General features: G+C 47.6%; 1 protein-coding gene and 2 long non-coding RNA genes across 4 annotated transcripts in view; 2 read left to right on the top strand and 1 right to left on the bottom strand.

Moving 5' to 3' along the window:
• Zdhhc14 (zDHHC palmitoyltransferase 14) overlaps nucleotides 1–22,338 on the top strand; it is a 247,818-nt gene that overhangs the window by 207,248 nt on the left and 18,232 nt on the right. Inside the window, 4 exon segments of the mRNA XM_048420326.3 lie at nucleotides 2,305–2,442; nucleotides 5,566–5,614; nucleotides 14,371–14,473; nucleotides 16,184–16,293. Of these exon segments, the coding sequence (XP_048276283.2) occupies nucleotides 2,305–2,442; nucleotides 5,566–5,614; nucleotides 14,371–14,473; nucleotides 16,184–16,293 (400 nt within the window).
• LOC125391067 (uncharacterized) lies at nucleotides 5,633–12,423 on the top strand. The gene is made up of 3 exons (XR_007228944.3): nucleotides 5,633–5,923; nucleotides 6,808–7,276; nucleotides 7,663–12,423. It is a non-coding gene; the product is annotated as an uncharacterized LOC125391067 (long non-coding RNA).
• On the bottom strand, nucleotides 12,489–21,627 carry LOC125391061 (uncharacterized). Of its 2 annotated transcripts, XR_015739481.1 has the most exons (5): nucleotides 20,803–21,627; nucleotides 14,719–15,030; nucleotides 14,276–14,502; nucleotides 13,853–13,979; nucleotides 12,489–13,016 (listed from the first exon to the last, which is right to left on the bottom strand). It is a non-coding gene; the product is annotated as an uncharacterized LOC125391061 (long non-coding RNA). The 2 variants fall into 2 exon arrangements; XR_015001267.2 differs by having other exon boundaries at nucleotides 14,276–15,030.

The following is a 22,338-nucleotide window of genomic DNA, read 5'->3' on the forward strand; positions in this document are numbered from 1 at the left end:
AACCGGCTTCCAGGCCAGGCTTTGGGGTAGCCAGGTGCCAAGTCCCACCCTGAAAGCGCTGACTTCCCAGAGGCCTCCTGGAACCCACAAGACTCATTGGGTCATCCTTGGCTGTCTGTCCTTCTACTGTTAAGAGAACCCCGCATCTTGGCTTGACAGATTTAAAGATTTCTGAGCTAAAATTAAAAGGCCGACCCTGTGGAAATGGGCCACATGGCATAAAACCTTCTTCTCTAGAGGCTTCTTTCTAGATACGAATGGCTCCTCTTCACATTGCATGTGGCTTTTGACGAGAGCCATTTCCCTGCAGCTTAGAGGTTTCATCTCTACGCAGACCCTGCAGAACCGGGTGCACTCCTGAAGGCAGATGCTGGCCCCACATGTGTCTATCTGATCCTGGCTTCTGCTCTCACTCCCGTTTTCTACACTCAGCTGTCAAGCAGAAAGGGTGTTGTTTGAAATAATAGTTTTATAGTCTTGGGGAAAGTCTGGCCCGTTCGGGTATGTTTGCCCTCCTTTTGCGTTCTTCACCATGCAGACCTGCCATTGTATAGACGGCAGATTGATGACTTGAAGAGATGGTGTTTGCTTGTTTAATTTTTGAGTGCCTTGTTTTGAGGATCACAGAAAAATTGAAAGGAAAACACAGGAGTTCCCATGTACCCGCCACCCTCTAGGCACAGCCTTCTCTCATCCACATGCCTACCAGAGTAAGCATGTGTGTTAGGACTGATGCCCCATGTTGACATACTGTCAGAGATCATGGTTCACATTCGAGATTAGAGGCCCTATAGTCTTGAACAAATAGCCAATGATATAATAGGTATCTGTTGTCACCTGGCAGGTTTTCATGGCCCTGAAGATTTCCGCACTCTGCCTGTCTTGCCCACCTTCCCTTAGCCAGAGTGAGGCGGTTCTCATGAAGGTGTCAGCTGACCGCGTGTGCTAGTGAGGAACTCCCAGGGCCACACCAGTGTAATCGCTCTCCTCATGTATCTCTATCTTATGGGCCATTTGCTCTGTCACCAGGCCACTGAGCTCTGAAATTTGCCCTGCTACTCCCTCTTCAAAGTGACTCCCTCTTGCTCATGCTGCTTGCAGGCCAGTGTTCCCTGCATTTCCTAGACTGCCACCCTCACCCAGGTCCTTGTGCCTTTTCAGCCAATGGCACGGAGGGGGCTGGATCCACGACTAATGGCCCATGGAACTTAACACCTTGGCCACCTCTGTCACATTTTATTTAAAAACTCACACTCGACAATACCTTCTCTTTATGTTTTCTGAAGCCTATACAGAGAGATGAAATATGGAAATTAGGTAGGCAGGAAGCTGAGGAAAGAGCCCTCATGAGGGGCTCAGTCGAGAGCTGAACATCCCCCAGCTCACAGCAGGCAGTCTGACGTGAGTGGATTCTTAGGATGACACGGAACAGCCAGTCTGCATATAAGATCAGCTAACGAGTAGGAGAAAGCTCTTTGCTGTCTCTGCGAGAGGAAGAACAGATCGAAATGGTGCAGACGTTGTGTGGAGTTCCCAAAAGGGGAAGTCATAGGCTTGTGCTTAGGCACTGGGGAGTAATGGCTTCCAGTGCCCAAACCTAGCTTGCTGCCATTGTGAAGGACCACAGGCAGCAAACATACTAGGAGATGAAGGACGTCCGAAGGCCTGGCCTCAGGGCTAATCACTCTGATGCTGACCTGGCTGCCCCTGCACAGTCTCCCCTCTCTTCGCGCCTCGTTTTGTATGTCTTTGAGAAAGAATAGTGACATCATTTTCCTGATAGGAATAAATTAGTGTGTGTGATGAGTTTATGTTAAGTGTTTATAACCGAGATGGAAGAGCCAAGGATTGTCCCTCTGTCCTGCCCTAGACCCACTATGGCTCTCTCTAGAACCGCTCACTGTATCCGGAGGCCACCCAGTGACGCACCCAGCCCCAACCCAGCCCAGTCCTTGTCATCCGATGATGTTGGCACCATTTAAGGGAAAATTGTTCTGTGAACACAAAGAGTTGAGTTTTTACTTCTGAGTCTGAGATTGTGTGCTACTGTTTCCTTAAGTAACCATTTGAGGGGAATTCACAGCTGGTGTTTCCAAACACCTGCGTTCTGTTGGAAGCATGATTACATTTCTGAAATGTATTGTTGTTAATAAGTACCTCTCTGAGCAGTCTATTTGGAAATAACATGATATGATATTGTTTTTGCTATATTATTGGAGTATTGTGGGAGGGAGGGGCTCCCTCACGTAAACAGATATTTTATTAATTCAATTCCTCTTTTCTCTTTTCTGCCTCTCATTTCAGAACGGTTTGACCACCACTGTCCCTGGGTAGGCAACTGTGTGGGGAAAAGAAACTACAGATTTTTTTATATGTTTATTTTATCCCTGTCTTTTCTGACAGTCTTTATATTTGCTCTCGTCATCACCCACGTCATCCTCCGTAAGTATGCTGCCGAAATCAGGGTCTGTATGTAACGGCTGGCCTGGCTTTGGCTTTTCTGAGTTGATTTTGATCTATAATTTTTGATCATTTCTGGCTTTCTTTTCCTTCTCTTTCCCCATCCCGCTCCTCACTTCCAGCCTGCCCACTCCGGCTTTCACTTTGCCCATCCCTCCTCATCTCTCCCTCTCTCCTCAACCCCATCCCTCAAATGGCAGTTTCCAGGTGACCCCTGGACCACCCAGACTAACAGCACTTTCCCCTTGACGTGCATGCCCTCTCCAGCCTCAGTGATGTCTGCTGGGGATCCCCTGTAAGGCTCATCCCTTCATTTTGCACAAGGAAGTACAAGCACAATGGCAACCATTGAGTACTGAGTCTATTTTCCTTATCTACTGACCCATGGTTTGAACATATACATCCCCAGGAGAAGAATATGGCTGGGGACAGATACTGGGTTTTCTCACGCATTCAATGAGATACTCAATTCTCTGCAAGAGTTTGAACAAACAACCTCTGACATATAAAGTGAGATTTGAGTGTAAATGATTTTAACATAGTTGCATAAGAAACTAGCATTTTTTTTCCCATCACCATTCTGAAGTTCATACTGCGTTTCTTTTGTCTCTTAGTCACTCACTTTCCCACAATGGGAAATGATGAGAAAGGAGCTAATTGGCTTTGAACCACAAACCTAAGCCTTTAAACTTCCATTAGCGTGTCACTGCCCACACGAGCGAGGGGCTCTGCCTTTCACCCGTTCCTGGAGCATATGCGCCCATTAGCAAGCACACAGCCTCGCTCTGGTGTGTCTCTGGAAGTTTCTAAGCAGAAAAAGCTTTACTTTCTTCTCATGCCAGCATGGATCTCATGAATGGAGCAGAATTAGGCCCCTTTCCCACTTGTACTGTCCGGGTGGCTTCGTCCCTGTCCAGACCGGGGAAGAAGGGTAGAGAATGGCTCCTATTGGTCGCTGCTCCCATTGGTCTCTACTGGTCCTTGCTCCCATTGGTTTCCATAAGCGTCAGTCAAGGGTGGCTGCTCCATCAACTACCCGAAGGCTGACAGTGCTCTAAACTGCTTGAGCGACGTCTTGAGCGACGATTCTTTTGTCCCAGTACGCACAAATCTGGAATACACGCCTGAGAGTCTTGAGTTAGTGTGTTCATGAGAAACAACTAATCTCCATCGGCGTCCTCTTCCTTGCCAGCTGGCGCTGGTGCCAAGGTGGCTTTGCAGAGACCCTTTTCCTCGGGGTTTTCTGAATCCCAAAATGACAGAAGTGGAGCTAGGAGCCAGTCTGTGGATTCACGCACGAGAGCAGTGAAGAGAAAGCAGAGAGTGTTAGGCGCTGTTCTGAAGGAAGCAGTCATTCACACGGACAGGGAGAGCCCGCATGTGACGCTCAGAAGTAGTGGTTTAGCCTTATATATTTTTTTAAATTTATAAACTTTCTTATAAAAAAGAACCCTTGCAAATAATTTTTTAAAAATCATACATTCAAATTTAGCCAGACCCTGTCTGTACAGCACAGCGAATTTCTTCATGGTTCGAATCGGCATGGCATAAAATCTACCATCCTTCCGGAAATTTCTAAATGTTTTCATTTCACACCATCAGATTATATTCCTAGTTTCAGCCCTGCATCCTAGAGCTTTAGGGTTCACCTTGCTCAGTTGTGCATATAAATGCCAGGAAAACATGTGCACACAGCACAGTTCATCACACTGTCCCTCACACTCGGAGACCCCCACACACACACACACACACTGAAGTCTGCTGCCTTCCCAGGCTTAGAACAGTGCTCATCCCAATTCATCAGTGTACAAGTTTCATTTACCCTGGTTCCTACACGGTGGGGTCTATTTTAGTCTCCTTTTGTTCTGAGGTTGCCTTTGCTAGTGACCTGCACCTTGCCATTCACCGGCTGCACCCTGCTGGATGTGAAGGGAGGCAAGAAGCTTTAAACACCTGTCTTCCCATATTAGTAATCAATGCAGTCCCTCTTGAGCCGCCCTAGCCATCCTTGTGTCTTCACAGTGGGCAGTAGGACCACAGGGAGGGAGTTCCAGGAGGAGAAATATGAAGCAGAGCAAAGATCCCTCCTTACCTTCGCACAGCGGGGCATAGGTTGACAGTCACACAGAAAGACCTAGGACACTGCCCCTCACTCACCCCAGCCCACAGCCAGTTAATCGGCACCAAGAAGCAACCGGCGCCATACTAGCTTAACAGTTCACGTTCTGTGGCACGGGCTTGTGTCACTTGAAGCACAGTGGCTTCAGTCAGAAGGGCCCAGAATCATCCCCCAAGATAGCATTGCCAAGACTTACGCCTCAGAGGTCGGGCTAAAGAGATTGTTCAGTGATTAAGGGCGCTTGTTGTGCTTCTAAAGGACTCCAATTGGTTCCTAGCACCCACACTGAGCAACAGTATGTAACTCTAGCTCCAAAGAACCCAACTCCCTCTTCTAACCTCCACAGGCATCCACACATGTATCATAGACACATACACACACACACACACACACACACACGAATAAAAATAAATCTTTAGCATTTGTTTAATGTGATGGCAATATATAAAACAGAATCCCTGTCCTCATCAGATGAAGCTGAACTCAAACCCCTCAGTGTTTTCTTGCAGGACATGATCACAGGGCAGGGAAACACCTTCACCCCAAAGAGTCAGTGAATGAACCTTAGCTTCGTTTACTCTGTGTACAAGAAGGAAAACTGTGGGTAGCCAAGTCCCTAAGACCTCTACTGCCAAATGTTAACAGCTGTGGGCAAAACAGAAGGGATTATGTAGGATTCTGTTTTCCTGTTAAAATGAGGAAAACAAAAGAGTAATCAAAGCTATAATTTATGGAAAAATATACAGACACACATCTGCTTTCATTGAAAAAAAATGCCCTGCAGATGTTGGTTCTAATTATGAATCTGCCATCTTCTTGAATGGCTTCAGTGAAATCACGATCTCCCAATCGATAAGTTGGGTGTCCTAACACCAAAGATGACTGTTTAATTGATGTCTGGACACCTATTATTGTTATAGAGATGAGAACATTGAGCACAGGCAGCATGAGTGTCTGGATACTAAATGTTGGCTTCATTCCCGCAGGTTCACAGCAAACAGGGTTCCTCAATGCCCTGAAGGACAGCCCAGCGAGATATCCTTTCTGGTGGCTCTGTGGGGACCTTGCTTGTGAATTCAGTACTTCACCAACCCCTACACTTTTACCTCTTCAGCACTCTGGCTTTGGCTTTTCTTCTCATAAATCTCATTCTTATTCATTCTCTAAGGCCTCGGGAGCCTCACAGAATATTCACTTGTATGATAAATGGCATCTGAACATCGCGTCTCTGGGCACTCATGCAGCCCTATCTAAACTGAAGAACTCTTTAGCTAGAAAGCTATCAACAGAGTCTTGTCGGCCGCTCCCTGCCCTGGAAGCTAGCCGTGATTGATGCTCCATCAGGTGAGGCTGAGGAGAAGCAGCACTGTGAGTTCGCCTAAGTTCACTGTGATTGGCAGGTGCTGCTCACCAGGGGTGGGTCTGTTTGGAGTGTGAGGCAGCAGCTGAGGCTCCTGGGCCACTTGAGAGACTTGCTGGGGTACCTTGCAGCACTCTCCCGCAAGTGCAGTGACCTACACTGTCTCTAGACATAGAACTCTCTTCCACAAACCTGAAAGGTCAGACTCAAGTCATTTAGACCAGCAGGGACCATTTTCCACCCTATACACACTCCCAAGCAGTGTGTATATCTGGGCACCATGGTATTTTGAATCTTCAAAGAAAAAGTGTCTGCCCATTAAATGCTGAATAGGCTTCTGCTGGTTCGCTGTGGAATCAAAATGGACCTGGTGACCCAGCTCCTCAGGACTCAGCTCTTTCCCCTTCACGTAACTGGGTAAATTGCATTTGAACTCTTCGTTTTTCTCTTGAGTGATTTTTCAGAGGTGGTAGAGGACACTACCACATATGTAAACATATGCTTCCTAAAGTAAAGGCACCCGTGCCACTGAGCCCTGGGCTGTGGACAAATGCGGTAGTGGGGATATTTAGATAGATCTGTAAACTGTGTGTGTGTGCGCGTGTGTGTGTGTGTGTGCACGCACATGTGCATGTCTACGTGTGTGTGTGCGTGTGTATGTGTGTGTGCGTGCGTGCATGTGCGTGTGTACGTGTGTGTGTGTGTGTGTGTGTGTGTGTGTATGAGGCTGGTTACCAGGGCATCTTCAGTCGCCAGCTGATAACTCATTAATGAGTTCTGTATGGTTAAAGGAGAGTGGAGACATACAGATTATGAGCTAAAGGGGAGGGGGTGGAGACTAAATTCCACATGTCCTATCTCCAATTAGTGATCCGGAAAAATGGAGTTAGGAAGAAGAAAGGATGGTTCATGGAATCCGGTGCTCACCTGAGCTACTAAGAACAAGTTCAAGGAGAAATGGCATCCTTTGTTCTACTCCCCAACCAGGGTAACCGGATCCCCTACAGCCATTGCCTCTATGACCGCCAGCTTGGGTGAATCTTAAGTGAAGCTTGCCTGTGTGTTTCACAGCATCAGCCCTGCCTTATGGCAATGGTCCTCACTCTTCCTAATGCTGTGACCCTTTAATACAGTTCCTCATGCTGTGGTGGCCCTCAACCATAAAATTATTTCCTTGCTACTTCATAACTGTAATTTTGCTACTATTATGAATCACAATGTAAATATCTGAGATGAAGGACATCTGATGTGCGACCCCCAAAGGGGTCATGACCCACAAGTTGAGAACTGCTGTCTCACAAACCCCAGCCCTAAGTCTGGACACCAGCACATAGCGGGTGAGTCTGACCTGTAATACTGCCTGCTTGCAGAGCTTTGACTGATGGCAGCGCTGCCTGTAGTTCCCCCTTTCTAGATCTGCAGGCTTCAGAACAGGGCTCTGGTACAAAATGCTTGGCCAAACAGCTCAGGCTTGTTACTAGTTAGCTCTTACTTCTAAATTAACCCATTTCTACTCATCTACGTTTTGCCACATTTCTCCTGGCTTTACTTGTGCCCTAATACACCTTGCTCCTCCAGCAGCTGGCTGGCCTCTCCCCTGACTCTGCCCTTCTATTTCCCTGTACCTGTATTCAGTTTGGCTTTCCTGCCTAGCTATATTCTTCCTTGCTATAGGTCCAAACAGATTTTATTATCAACCAATGAGAGTAACATATATTCACAGTGTACAGAAGGATTATCCCACAGCAATTCAGAAGGGCCTGGTCTGAGGTGACAAGCCAACACACGACACATGCCTACTGCTCTCTTCCTCTGTGAACATCTGCAGATCTGGGTGCTTAAAGTCATAGACTGTGCTCTGGTGGGAAGAAGCATCGCAGTGGGATTCATGGCCTGAGGACGGGTGAGAACAAGGAGGGGAAACAGTGGTGATTCTGAGGTCGTGTTTTTACATTCCCCATCTCTGTGACAAAGTAGCTCCTCGTGGTGATGTTCACTGAGGCAGGAGTTTGTGGTCGAGTCTCACCTTGGCAGAACAGGAAACAAAAGCAGGACCAGAAGTAGAGCCCTGTCCCTCAAGCCTGTCCCCAGTGGCCTAAGCCTGTCTGTCATGTAAGCCTCAGGTTCCCCAAGTTCTCAAACCTCCCCAAAGAGTGTCACCAACTGGAAACCAAGCTGTAAGGGACATTTCACATTCAAAGCACAGTAGAAGATTGTGCCAGGGTGCTGTGGACACAGAGGGTTGCAGTAGACAAGGGAGATACTAACATTGGGTAGATTGAAGAGAAGTGGTGAGTTCTGGGTTGTTTATAAAGAGAATCTCAGATATCAGTTTCTCCCCGCCCCTCTCTCTCTCTTTACACACACACACACACACACACACACACACACACACACACACGTCTTTGTCACCCCACTGTAACTTCAGGGTCCTCTTTTGTCACCTGCGGGTCCAACAGAAGGAGGGAAACCTGTGGAAACTCACAGAAAACACTACTGGTCAGGCCTGCCAGGGAACCATGTGGTAACACTCCTCCCAGACTCCCATTGTGCGCAAAGGCAGAAACCCTCAGGAACATGTGCAGGGAGACCAGAATGCCCTGGAATCCTTGAGGAAGCCCCCACAGAGGGGACGCCGTCATCCACAATCACGTCAATGTAACATGGCATTAATGTTCCATTAAAGGGATTACAGTCATTTTTAATCATGGCTTATTATTCAGTGCTCCCAAAATGAAAAGGATTTCCTGTGGTTGGTAAATCAAATGGCAATTGATTCGGCTTTCCCCTAGAAAGCCTCTTTATCTCCAATTTGCATTCATTGCGATGCTTACCCACCTGAGAGGCACCCACAGATTAATGGGCATTTTTCTATTTTAATAGAATTTACTAGAAGTTTGGCAGAAAGGAGGACAGACACCATGTGGCAGAGTAGGAAAATACTGAAGGCAACATAGGCTTTTGATAGCCCATCCATGCTGATAGAAACTGATGTCTAAAGACCACAAGAAAATAGAGTCAGACATCCTTAGTGCTGTCCATAGCTGCCCCTGTGACAGGAAGTCCAGTGGCATCCCTGGTGGCACCTAAGCAAGAACCACACCAGCCCTGCTCCACACAGAAAAAGAGACCAATGTCTCCCCACCATCCCCACCCAGCCAATGGAGCAAAGGAGGCCTGAAGCTTAAGACCCCAGTTACGTTGCATAACATCACAATGTTGGGGGTGAGTTGATTAATGTCAAAGTTCTAATAATTCCAAAAGAAATGTGACAGGAAGAAAGTGCGGGTTTCCCTGGCCCTCCCTTGTCAAGTATGGGACTCCTTGTCAGTTTCCGTATGTCCTTCCAGAAAGTCTTCATGAGGTTGGAATACACACTTGTGTGTGGCTAAGGGGTTGCTCGCGTCTTACAAGGACACTGCTCTTTGAGTTGTTCTAAAACTTGATTTTGCTTCAAAATATTACCTGGAGGTAAATCTCCCTCATTCTCTTATAACGACTTTCTAACCCCAGAGTCTGTGTAGCCAGATGTTCTTTGGTGAGCATGTACAGTTCTTCCTTCATCTTCTGTTCCAGAGGTGAGGTTGTAGAGCCCAGTGCAGGGGCACATACCCATAATCCCAACAGTAGGGAAGTTGAGGTTAAGGATGCTCGACGACCATGACAGGCTGCGTTCAGAGGAGGGAGGAGAGTAGAACTGGTGTCCAGTGGGGAAATTGACAGTAAGATGGTTTTTACCTAAAAGGTCCCCAAAGGTATGTTGGGAATGCCTCAGAATCAAGCATTTGTTCCCCTACTACTAACTTTGAATTTGCCCCATCCTTGTGCTGTGAGCCGTGTGGGACACGTCCCATCCCATTGCAGTCCCTTGCTCTGATGACTAGAAATGCCTCCCCACACCCTCAGCCCATGGTGGTTTCCCATTGTTCCTGTGCACCTTGTCACCTAAATGACCTTTAGAGCCCATCTGTCAGAGTCTGTCTCCTCAAGGCTCTAGTTGGAAGTTTGGTTGAGCTCCTGGTCACTTCCGCTGTGAATCTGGAACCTCCACATGCAGGCGAGAAAGGTTTGAGATCAGGGCTGTGGTCAGATGAACCTGTGACAGAGATCTGGCACTTCCCCTTCCTACAGGGTCAGTCCTTCATGCAAACTGCCACAGTCACGGGTGGGTGGCCAGGTGACAGCACAGCTGTGCTTTTCTGCCTCTAGGTAGAGTCATCCACCTGATGGATGATGAAGGAGCCATTCCTGCCAGGTGCACCTTCTTCAGGATAGTCTGCCAGGCAGATACAGCCACGGACCACCTCCATGGTCTCTTATGTCTGAAATGGTAGACACCCCTGCACAGTCTCTCTAATGAAAACTATGAGGTTCATACTTGAAGCTCCACCAAGAGGTGTCCCAGGACCTTGGAAATGACAGAAAGGACAGAGCCCATGCAGAGCCCCTAAATGTGATCCCTTCCTGGCCGTTCAGAAAACCTGGTTAGTAAAGAAACTCAACAGGACACATTCACACTCAACCACAGAATAACAGCCAGGTCCAGTTCAGTCTCACCGTTGTGAGCATGGAGCCTGCAAACCTTGTGCTACCACCTCTGCTTGGGGTCTTAGAAAGGAATATGTGTTTCCCAGAAGTCCACGGACGCGGCTCGATTCCGTTCCGGTGTGGCTTGTTATGTGAGCCCTTAAAAGCAACTTGGTCTCTGGGCTTCAGCTTCCTGCCTGGAATAAAGGGATTAGAAAAAGCCAGGGCAGCTTGACTCAGGGATGACTCCAGGCTTCTGTGTCTCCATGGTGCAGAGCACTTGGGGGAGTTTTCTTTTAAATTACTGAGATTATAAGGAAAATTGTTTTTCTGGGCCTCTTTGTGAGCAAAGATCAGATGCTGAAGTCAGTGCTCGATGGTCTCCCACTGTTTGTGATTATCCCCAGCCTGAAGCATCCTTAGCTGCTTTGCCTGGCTCTCACCCAAGTTTCTGTGTTACTTCTCCCCTAATTCACCTCTCCCCTTTCCCTTCCCTCCCCCCTCACGCCTCCTCCTCCTCCTCTGCAAGCAGAGCCCGGTCCCTGGAACATGGAGCTGGTGCCCTGCCCAGCCTACTCTCTGAGTTCATGGGGAGGGCTCTGCAGGGCGTCTATAGGCCAGCACTTTGAACATCACACTTAGTGCAGACTCTTAGAGTTTGAGGGAATCCACAGCTAGCCTCTGACCAAATAGGAGCTACCTGTTTTATTGGCCACTGGGTTAGATGGACCGAGACTGGCAGTGGAAATGATTCTCACCCAAAGCCATCCCTGATTCAGCCAGCAAACATCCAACTTCTTATTAAATTGATTCTCAGTGGAATTTGTTTCTTCTTATTTTTATTTTTTAAAAATGAGTCAAGACGTTTTGCAACTTGAAGAGAATAGCACTTCCTGATCTCGTTACTGGACATATATTTTGAATGTCAAGCTGCTGGATTAGTGAGATACGTTATTGGAATGCCTGTACCTGAACCTGAGCCCAGGCGTGAGAAGTTTGCCTTTGGTTTCCACAGATGCCCGGGCTCTTACAAACAGGGTCCCTATCTCCCCAAACTGGAAGGACCACTGACCTTCAGTGAGAATTGGGAAAAGAACCAGCTGAAGATTCATGTACTGACCGGGCAGACTTCCAGCATTCAACTCTCAGGTCTCATTGTTCTTAGGGTCTCATGTAGCCCAGGCTGGCCTCCCACCCTGTAGCCAAGGATTACCTTGAACTTCTGATCCTCCTGCATCCACCTCTGGATGTACAGCACTATTGTAGGCGGGTACTATCATACCTGGTTTTCAGCAATGCCGAAGATTGAACGAAGGGCGTTGTGCAGGCTAGGCAAGCACTCTACCTCCTGAGCTACTCCCCCAGCTCGGCTCTGTTTCTCTAGCAAATTACTTCCTTGCTTCCAGCCTTGGTATCCTCATTTGTTAAATGGATGTGGTATTTGTCAATGAACTAGACTCAGGACTGAATGAGTCAGTTCCTGTCTCCAGTGATCCAGCCATTGTTACACAAAAGCTTGCCTCTACCTCAAGATACATAGTCTTAGGCAGCATTATCAGCTGCGTGGGACAGCCAAAGTACCTCGCTTTGTCCCTTGGCAACATGTCATTTTGTGACAGCTAAAAGCTCACAGAAGCACTGTGTTCTATTAACCAGAGATGGCTTCTGAAGCATGGAACAGAGTCATATAAAAGTTACATTTTTCTAGGCTGGGGAGATGGCTCCATTGGCAAAATGCTCGCCATGGTAGCTTGAGAACCTGAGTTCAATTCCAGAATCCATGCATAGAAGCTGGCACAGTAGAGTGTACTTGTAATCCTGGTACTGTGGAGGTAGAGACAGGCAGATTCCTAAGGCCCAATGAGCACCCAGCCTAGACTGCTTAGCAAGCTTCAGGCCTTTGAGAGACCCTCACTCAAAAGAAACACATGCATACACAGAGAGAAACACAGAGAAATACACGTGCAAACACACAAAGAGAGCAACTATACACACACGGAAACAGACACACAGGAACACACATAAGCACACAGTACCACCATTTTTGTCTTTTCTGAAAACGCCTTCAATTCCTCGCCCATTGATCACACTGCCTCCTAATGGAAGCAGTTAGTAATGCAGGTCACACCGCAAATGGGGTTGCCAGGCATCCACAGCCCATTCACCTGCTTCAACTCTGCCCTACTTTCACTTGGCAGTTTTTGTGGTTCATGTTTGAGCCTTCCTTCTGTGTTGATTCCCCCATCGTTCCGTCTGGGCTGTAAACGGCTGGTGATGCTCGGGTGTCTCTGAGATTGATGTTGGGTTCCCATCTTTATTCTCTTTTCTCTCCCAGACCACATCTTTCCCCAGCGACTGTGTCACTTCATCTCAAAGCCTCTGATCTTGTCCCTTCGCTGCACAGAGTTCTAGCTAGTGCCACTGCCTCTGGCTCAGGCTCCTTCCCTTGACTTAGTCTCCCCTCTGGTCCCTTCATCTTGCCCTCCTGGACTCCACTTCTGCTTTGTATCCAGTGTGGGACATGAAGTTTTTCTGAGTCATCTCCCAGCCCTGATAGGTAGGAAAAGAAATGACATATAGGAACCCTGGCCACTGGGATACATGAGCCATTGTTACACACACACACACAAAGCTCCACCACAGCCGTTTCCTGGAGGAAGCAGAGGGCTTTCTGTGGCCCTGGCTAGGGCTTCCTTCCTTCTGTTTCTCTTGTCCTTTAGACCCTCCCCCCAACACCTGCTTCTCTAAAAGTGGATGTTGTGACTTCCTATGTTAGTGACTGTCTGTTCTCCTTTTCCCATTTGATGTGAGACTCATGTCCCAAGCAACAGCATCCATCACCACACAAAGGCACCGGGTGATGTATTCAGCTCTGTCCTCAGAGGTGAATTATTTTCAACCTGGAGACATCAGTGGTGACACAGCACAGCCTGATCTCTGTCCCTCCATCCTTGGTTGCATAAGGAAAGCACAAGGTTTCTTTACTTCCCCAGTCTGTAATTCATTGCTAGGAGGAAGCAAGATGTATATTTAAACCCCAGATCTGCCCCAGGATGAATTGGTTTTTCCTGAGAAACATCTGTATCTTGTAAATAGACTCTTCTAAACATTTGTGGGATGGGAACATTCTCTCATCCTTACAAATTACTGCATTCTTGGTTGATCAATGCCATCTGGTGAGGAAGGCCATACTGTTCCTTGCTTGGAGGTGACACATCACGTTGAATGCCAGGCTTTCTCGCACTGTCCTCTCCAAGCCCCGTAGCACAGTGTCCTATGCCAGGGATTAGCTGTGGAGCTGGGCAGGGGTCTCTAAGAAGGAGGGCCCCGGCCCAATTCCACACTTAAGAATCACCCTCCAGTACATAGTAATTAGTACTTCTTACCTGCTTCATAAGTGGCGTGAGACCAGACAGCCCACAGAAGCAGGAGCTTCTCACTCTCAGAAGCCATCCTGTGTGTTGGGGGCCGGGTGAGGTGCTTACTGGGGAGACAGTCCTCGGCATTTAGAAGCTAAAACCAGAGGGACATTTAATATTTAGTCCTTTCACTGAAGGTCTGATCCACTGTTAGCTTCCATCCATCCTAGGTTGCAAGTCAGAGATGGTGAAGGTCAAAGGGGAAATTGCCCACTCTGAGAGGTGAGTGATGCCCAGAGAGGGCAGCAGCCATTCCAGAGCTGTGGCTGCCCCTCTGCACTGCGGGAGGAGGTGGCAGAAGGTCTGAGGATGGCCACTGGCCTGAAGGAGGGAGGCTTCTGGTTAGAGACTGGGAAAGGACAGGAGACTAGGACTGAGCCCAGAACCCACCTGTGGGGTATCAGCCCCTCGCCTCCTGCCACCCTGCCTGTCTGGGAGCCACGTGAATCCCGTTCTCCTTCTGTTGGTGTCCTTGACTCGCCCACCGTGCTGGAGGCCGTGGTGTGCTTCTTCTCCGTCTGGTCCATCGTTGGCCTCTCGGGCTTCCACACATACTTGATCAGCTCCAACCAGACAACCAATGAAGACGTAAGTTCCCGACCATAGCACGTGGGTATCTGCATGGTTAGCCTCGGAGGAGGGAGGGGAAATGAGAGATCAGGGTCACCTTTTTCCCCTACGTCCCATCCAGCTGTGAGCACCTTGGGGGCAGAGGAGAACGTGGAGGCCCTATCAGGGTCCTACATGAATGTGTGGGGCATCTCCGCATCCTCCTACATTTACCATGACATCAGTCCTGGCCTTAGACAAGCCAAGTGACAACCAGTTCTGACCTGGAGAAGCCTCTTCAAATCCTCTTCAATCATTTTGGAGGCAGCTTGTCACGCTTTCCCAACCAAAGACAGACCATGGCAGGCTGGCATCTTGGAGTCCATTGGCTTCTGGAGGAAATTGTCCTGACCCAACGTTGAACTTTGAGTCCTGGAGCATCTGCTGATGCATAATGCAGGTGGGGGAGGGGGGACAGGAAACATGTTGGGAACCCCTCCTCACAAGTATCGTTCACACCTGCTCTTCACACCGAGATTTCGTCTGTCTATGCATGTTAAATGTTTCCGAGCAGATCCAATTTCCTTAAACGAAAGCTGAGGAAAATAAATGATAAATAAATGAGATAAGGAACTGCTAAAACAGCGCATTCGACTTGGTAACTATGACTCCTGGAATCTGCAAGACAGACAGTTTTAACAAGAGGCTGCATTCTCAATCTCAAGTGGCAGTTAAGGAACCGGAGTTAATTTGTTTCAGTTAGCATTCACTTAATTACAATTTAGGGATAGGAAGGCCGGGCTCAATGGATAAGAGCATTTGCTCTGCAATCACCGGGGCCTGAATCCAATACCCCAGTCCCCACACAGCCACACACCCCTGTAAATCCAGCACTGGGGCAGGGGTGGGGGGGAGATACAGAGACAAGCAGTACCTGTGAGCTCACAGGCCAGCCCACCTAGCTTGATGGGGAACTTCAGCCAATCACATTCTGCTTAGGGTGTGTCCCCCTGGGGCCACACAAAACAAATAAAAGATCCGAAGTGCACTTGCCACTCACTCTCTTTGCCCCTGCGTTCTCGAACCGTTGGGACTCTGGTGTAAGTTTTCCTTCCTTCTTTTTATTAAAGCTGTATCTTTTATATTCAACTAGTCTGGTTAATTTTTAACTACCGATCAACCTTGCCCCTTCACTAGCTGAAGCCACAGGTTTCAGATTCAGTCACAGCCTCTGTCGAAGGCAACAGCATCTCTGGAGAGCATTAGGGAAACACGCCAGGCATCTCGTTCTGGCTTCTGTATGTCATAGCACATACAACACACACCTACATCACACAACACGCAATAAACAAATAAATAAGACAGGGAGCAAGATATGAATATGAAAGCCAGAGTCTCCACTGGTTCCTATTAGAACTTTCAGTAACGCAGTATAATCTTAAACAAACATTTTTTTGCCCCAAAGATTGTTGCTTTCTCCCTAACCTAAGCTACTGTCTGAGGATATTTCTAAGTTTTCTATAAATGCTTGTTTTCCGCAGAAAAAGAATGCCTCCGTTTCTCCCAGTAAAGACTGTTTGTAGTGCTAGCGATGGCACCGGCGTCTGGCATGTGCTGGGCAGATGTTCCCCCACTGAGCTATAGCCCAGACCTTATTTGCATATTTCAAAATCATCTCTGGGTCCAGTTTGCCAAATCCTTGGCGTCGGCACTCTAGACATTGTGTTGCTGATGCTCCTTCTCTTTCAGATCAAAGGCTCTTGGTCCAATAAAAGAGGTAAAGAAAACTACAACCCCTACAGCTATGGGAACATCTTCACAAACTGCTGTGTCGCCCTGTGCGGACCCATCTCCCCCAGGTAAGAGTCGGAGAGCAGTGCAGTCGGTGCAGGTCTCAGGAAAGCTGCCTGGCCCCACCTGCCAGAGCTGGCCACACCCACGGATGACCCCCAGTTCTACTCTCTTCCGTGTGCCGCTTAGACACACCCAGTGACACAGAAGCCTGGCTTCGTTTGGTCATACTTCACTTCTTTCTGGTCTTGAACTGATTTGTGTCCGATTGGGAAGAAATTTTCTATATTTCAGACTAGAAAACCAGAAACATGTGACCTTGCTCATTACTGACTGACACTGAGCTTCTGGAATGACCTGGGACCTGTGATTAGCATAATTAGGGAGCCAGAGATGTGTGTAGGAAGCAACTAGAAGTCCTATAGGGATAAATGCTAGAAACCATATAGGGATAAGGGCTAAAACTGAGGGGCAGGCATGGTGCTCACCTAGTCCTAAGGAAGAGCTTGAAATAAAAGAGTAGATGATGTTGTGGGGTGACATGTGTATGTGTATGTGTGTGCATGTGCACACATTTGCCTCCTACATGCTTGTATGTATCAGCGTTTGAAATGTGCATCCCATGCCTATGAAGTGGATACCATTGTCTTCTGTTTTATCATAAATAAACTGAGGCACAGAATCTAAACAACATTGCCCAAGACTGCACAGCCAGCAAATACTGGCTAATCAGATCATCTGACCTTTGAACCAGTGTGTGCATTCACAGGTCAGAATTGTACAAGTTCAAAGTACAGCCAGCATTTGATTGTTTGTGGGTGACACAAGAGTAAAACACTTCTTCAGAAGCCAAACTTTCATCTACTGAAGCACGATTAATAAAAACTCGGAGCGAGAAATTGGGGTTTAGCCTGCAGGTCAGAAAAGTGAAACAACCAGCCACTGGCTCTTACCTCTACCTCAGTCCAAAATGGCGATCCTACCTCCAGGAATCTCACAATGAGACTGTGTGAGAGCTGTCTCCTCCCACTTTATATTCCTTTCTAGGTCTGGAATTAAAGGCGTGCACCACCCGGTTTCTGTGATAAACCAGTGTGGCTGCTGGGATGAAAGGTGTGTGTTAGCACCGCCTGGTCTATAAGGCTGACCAGTGGGGCTGTTTTACTCTCTGATCTTCAGGCAAGTTTTATTTATTAAAACAAATGAAATGCCACTACAGTCTACAAATATTCATGGCAAGTGTCTGACTGAGCTTCTAATTGAGTCGTGCTTCCTCCATCTGGTTTCAAAAAGTGTAAACAAAAAGAAACCACCAAGGTGGCTGGACAGCCTCCAAGGCATTTCCCCTTGTATGTGTAGCTCTCACAGGCTTGAGCTTGTGAGATGTACTCTACTTGTTACTGCCAGTCTCAGCAAACCCTCACTAGAGAGGAAGAGTAACTGGGGGGAGGGGCAGACAGCCCTGACTGACAGTCAGGCTGCTGTGTTCACAGCATGGTGGGACCACTGGATGACTAGAAATGGATCCCCCCAGCTTTGTCCCAGAACGCTAGGAGTGCAGTAAGTCTCTCTCCTCCTGAATTAGGAGACTCTAGGGAACCCCATCTACTCTTCTTTGTTTTATTTTAGTTTGTTTTTCAAGACAGTGTTTCTTTGTGCAACAGGCCTGGCTGTCCTGAAACTTGCTTTGTAGCCCAGGCTGGCCTCAAACTCAGAGATCTATGCGTCTCTGCCTCCCCAGTGCTGGGATTAAAGATATCCACCACCACTGCCCGGCACCCCATTTACTCTTTGGAGACTTCTCTTAGGGAGTGAACAGACAACGCAGACAAAGCCCAGGATTACCTGGAGATGAGGGTCAGGCTTTTCTTGTAGGCACCAGCCCCTCAGGAAGAGCTCCAGATCCCCCAGACTGCCTTCTCGGGGTCCTTTGGTCAGGAAATACCTTGGCGAGCCATGAATCACTCACCATCTTAGACTGTCTTTCTGTGAGTGTGGTGTTGAATCCTAGCCATGGAGAGGGCTTGGAGGAGGGTAAGAGCAAAGACCCAAACTGTGGTTCCCTTAGCCAGAATCCATGCTGGAGTCCAGAAAAGGCGCTGAAACTCCCTGCATCCCATCCACATCTTGTTCTAATCCTGGTCCTGGATATGCGCGTGGCCCTGTGCATATAGTCACAGATCAAAACTTGGCATGACCAAAATGGCCTCCCTCACAACTAGATTGATTTGGTGTTTGTACTGGCTGGTTTTATGTTGACTTAACACAAGCTAGAATGATTAGAGAGGAAGGGACCTCAAATTCCTCCATGAGGTCTGGCTGTAGGCAAACCTGCAGGACATTTTCTTTCTTTTTTTTTAAATATTTATTTATTATGTATACAATATTCTGTCAGTGTGTATGCCTGAAGACCAGAAGAGGGCACCAGACCTCATTACAGATGGTTGTGAGCCACCATGTGGTTGCTGGGAATTGAACTCAGGACCTTTGGAAGAACAGGCAATGCTCTTATCCGCTGAGCCATCTCATTTTCTTAATTAGTGGTTGATGCGGGAGGGTTCAGACCATTGTGGGTGGTGTCAACCCTGGCCAAATGGTCCTGGGTTCTCTAAAAAAGCAGACTGAGCAAGCCATGGAGAGCAAGGCAGTAAGCAGCACCCCTCCATGATCTCTGCAGCAGCTCCTGCCTCCGGGTTCCTGCCCTGCTTGAGTTCCTGTCCTGACTTCTTTTGACGATGAACGGTGATATGGAAGTGTGAACCAAACCCTTCCCTCCACAAGCTGCTTTGGTCATGGTGTTTGGTCACAGCAATAGCAGCCCTAAGACAACTGGGTACGGGGGCGGGGCGGTCTATTGCTGTTGTCTAACCTGGCCATGTTGTTTGGGGGAAGATTGTGAAAGGGCTTTGGAATTTTATGCAAGAGAAGCCATTGAGTTCAATGCTTGATGAGTTCTTCTGTAGGAGCCTGGAAGTTAAGAATGTTGAGGGTAATGTAGACAATAGAGGCCGGGCTTGTGAAGTTTCAGAAGGAAGTTAAAGACTCTTTCAGGGCCATGCATTATTTTTAATTAAGGTCCTGTGGTTCTGGGTAGCTGGGGCTGAGGAGTCAGCTGTGATGAGCAAGATCCCAGAACTGCTGAAGCGAACCCTTTGCTTTGCTGGGGTACTCAATGCTGGTCAGTTGGAGAGGAGAAATTAGTAGTGATTAAGAAGAGACCAGCGTCACTGAGGTGAAACCTTCTTGGAAGTGTTTCAACGCACAAAAGCTGTGCTCCAGAGATGGCCAAGGTTGTACCTTGCAGTGGCAGCCTTGGTATCTCAGAGCCACCCAGGCCACGCTGATTTTGAAGGCATGAAAGGGGTCATGGAGAGCAGCTGGGGCTTGGCACCGTGAGAGGCCAGGAGAGACCACTGGTAAAGGTGCAACCTTAGTAGCAGTAGAAGGCCCAGGATTGAAAGGGTCTTGCAGAGAAGTTGAAGCTTGGCACCATAAGAAGAGCCTATGATAAGCTGTTGGTGAACATGCAGCCCAGTTGCAGCAGAGAACCCAGCATTTTGAAGATGCCAGTACCACAGGAGAACCAAGAACAGCAACAGTGATGGAGTGGAGCCAACCAGAGCCTAGAAGACAAGCTGTGTGCTACAGAGGGCAGAGCCGGAGAAGTGGCCCAAGCCCCTTGGAGGAGGCCAGACGATCATGAGTGAATCTGACATTGGACATTGAATTATTTATACTGTTGGAGTTTGGCTTTGCTTTGTTCAGATTGTGACTTGCCCTGGGTCTTCCCTCTTGAAGTGAGAAAGTATTTAATTTTGATTTTTACAGGAGCCCACAGCTGAAAGATTTTGAACTTTCAAAAGAGATTTTAAATTTTTAAGGAGATTAGATAGTTTAAAGACTGAAATTTTAATGTGTTTGAATTTGTAAGGAATGTGAAATGTTTTAAAGTTATATCTTATATCGTGACATTAATATTAACGTGCCATCTTGGGGAGTTTGTGTAGGATGAGTATGTAGGCCTGGTCAGCCTTACAGACCAGGCAGTGGTAACACACACCTTTAATCCCAGTAGCCACAATAGTTGCCGTAGAAACTGGGCAGTGCATGCCTTTAATCCCAGTGGTGCATGCCTTTAATCCCAGCCCTAAAGAGAATTATAAAACATGAGGAGACAGCTCTCAGACACAGTCTCAGTCTGAGATTCCTGAAGACAAAATTGCCATTTAGGACTGAGATAGAGTTAAGAGCCAGTGGCTGGCTTTTGCTTTTCTGACCTTCAGGTTGTTCCCCAATTTCTCTTTCTGGGTTTTCACTAATGGTGCTCCACTTGGTTAGAGGTTAGCTTCAATTTCTGAGGTTGACATACTGAGCTGTGTTTCATTTTACTTGTGGGGACCAAGGATGCTGGGCTGGAGTGACCTCTACCCTTTTATACCCCACTCCATTGAATCAACTTGACAGAGTCTGAGGAGTCCATAGGGAAAGGCTGGGTGTGAATGGGCACCCCAGGGTTGGCCCCAGGCCAATGAAGGTGATGATGTTCATCTCTGCTCTTCCCTCCTGGCCTTTCTTGCCTTTTCTTTCCTCAGCTCTGTGTCCTCACGTAACAGGGCCTTTTCCGTCAGGACAGCCTGGTCAGCAGTGCCGTCCACCTCAGACGTAGCTTGAGTTGCCTTTCTCAAGAAGTGGGTAGTCTGTGAGGAAGGGGTAGTTAGTCTGTGATAAAGGGGTAGTTAGTCTATAATGAAGGGGTAGTTAGTCTATGATAAAGGGGTAGTCTATGATGAAGGGGTAGTTAGTCTGTGATAAAGGGGTAGTTAGTCTATGATGAAGGGGTAGTTAGTCTGTGATAAAGGGGTAGTTAGTCTGTGATGAAGGGGTAGTTAGTCTGTGATAAAGGGATAGTTAGTCTGTGATGAAGGGGTAGCTAGTCTGTGATGAAGGGGTAGTTAGTCTATGATGAAGGAGTAGTCTATGATGAAGGAGTAGTCTATGATGAAGGGGGTAGTCTATGATGAAGGGGGTAGTCTATGATGAAGGAGGTAGTCTATGATGAAGGGGTAGGTAGTCTGTGATAAAGGGGTAGTTAGTCTATGATGAAGGGGTAGTTAGTCTGTGATGAAGGGGTAGTTAGTCTGTGATAAAGGGGTAGTTAGTCTGTGATGAAGGGGTCGTTAGTCTGTGATGAAGGGGTAGTTAGTCTATGATGAAGGAGTAGTCTATGATGAAGGGGGTAGTCTATGATGAAGGGGGTAGTCTATGATGAAGGGGGTAGTCTGTGAGGAAGGGGTAGTTAGTCTGTGAGAAAGGGGTAGTCTGTGAGAAAGGGGTAGTCCAGTTAGTCAAGAGAAACCAAAACTGATCTTGTGCAGGAGGGGGCTAGGGAAAAGTGTGAGACAGAGAAAATGGGTAGAATGCCTTAGAGTTCTGTTGCTGTGAAGAGAATGCCATGACCATGGCAACTCTTATAAGGGAAAACATTAATGGAGTGGCTTAGAGTCTCAGACATTTAGTCCATTATCGTCATGGTGTGACATAGCAGTGTGCAGGCAGACATGGTACTGGAGCTGAGAGTCCTACATCTTGATTGGCAGGCAACAGGGCTCAAACTAAGATACTAGGCATAACTTGAGCATATATGAGGCCTCAAAGCCACCTCCACAGTGACACATTCCTCCAACAAGCCATACCTACTCCAACAAAGCCACAACTCCTAATAGTGCCACTCCCTATGAGCTTACGGATGCAATTACCTTCAAGTTACGACATAGGATATGAGGGGCCTATCTTAGTTGGGTTTCTATTGCTGTGACACCATAGCCAAAAACAGCTCAAAGAGGAAAGGGTTTATTTCATCTTACAGCTTATAGTCATCCAGGGTTCATCTAACAACCTCCCATTGCAACTTCCCTGATATAGGCAAAGCTATTCTCCAAGTGGTCAGGTATACCTATTACTACAGACCTAACCTATTGTCGTGAACCCTGTTCAGAACTTGGGGCTCCCTTCAGAGATTCTCTGAAGCTAAGTCGTCTGATACTGCCTGTATAGTACTTCCTGGGGTGCTGTAACTAAGTGTCATGAGAGGAGGGGCTGGAAATAACATGTTG

Source organism: Myodes glareolus, chromosome 1 (genome assembly GCF_982192425.1).
Source record: "Myodes glareolus chromosome 1, mMyoGla1.1, whole genome shotgun sequence".
Taxonomy (NCBI): Eukaryota; Metazoa; Chordata; class Mammalia; order Rodentia; family Cricetidae; genus Myodes; species Myodes glareolus.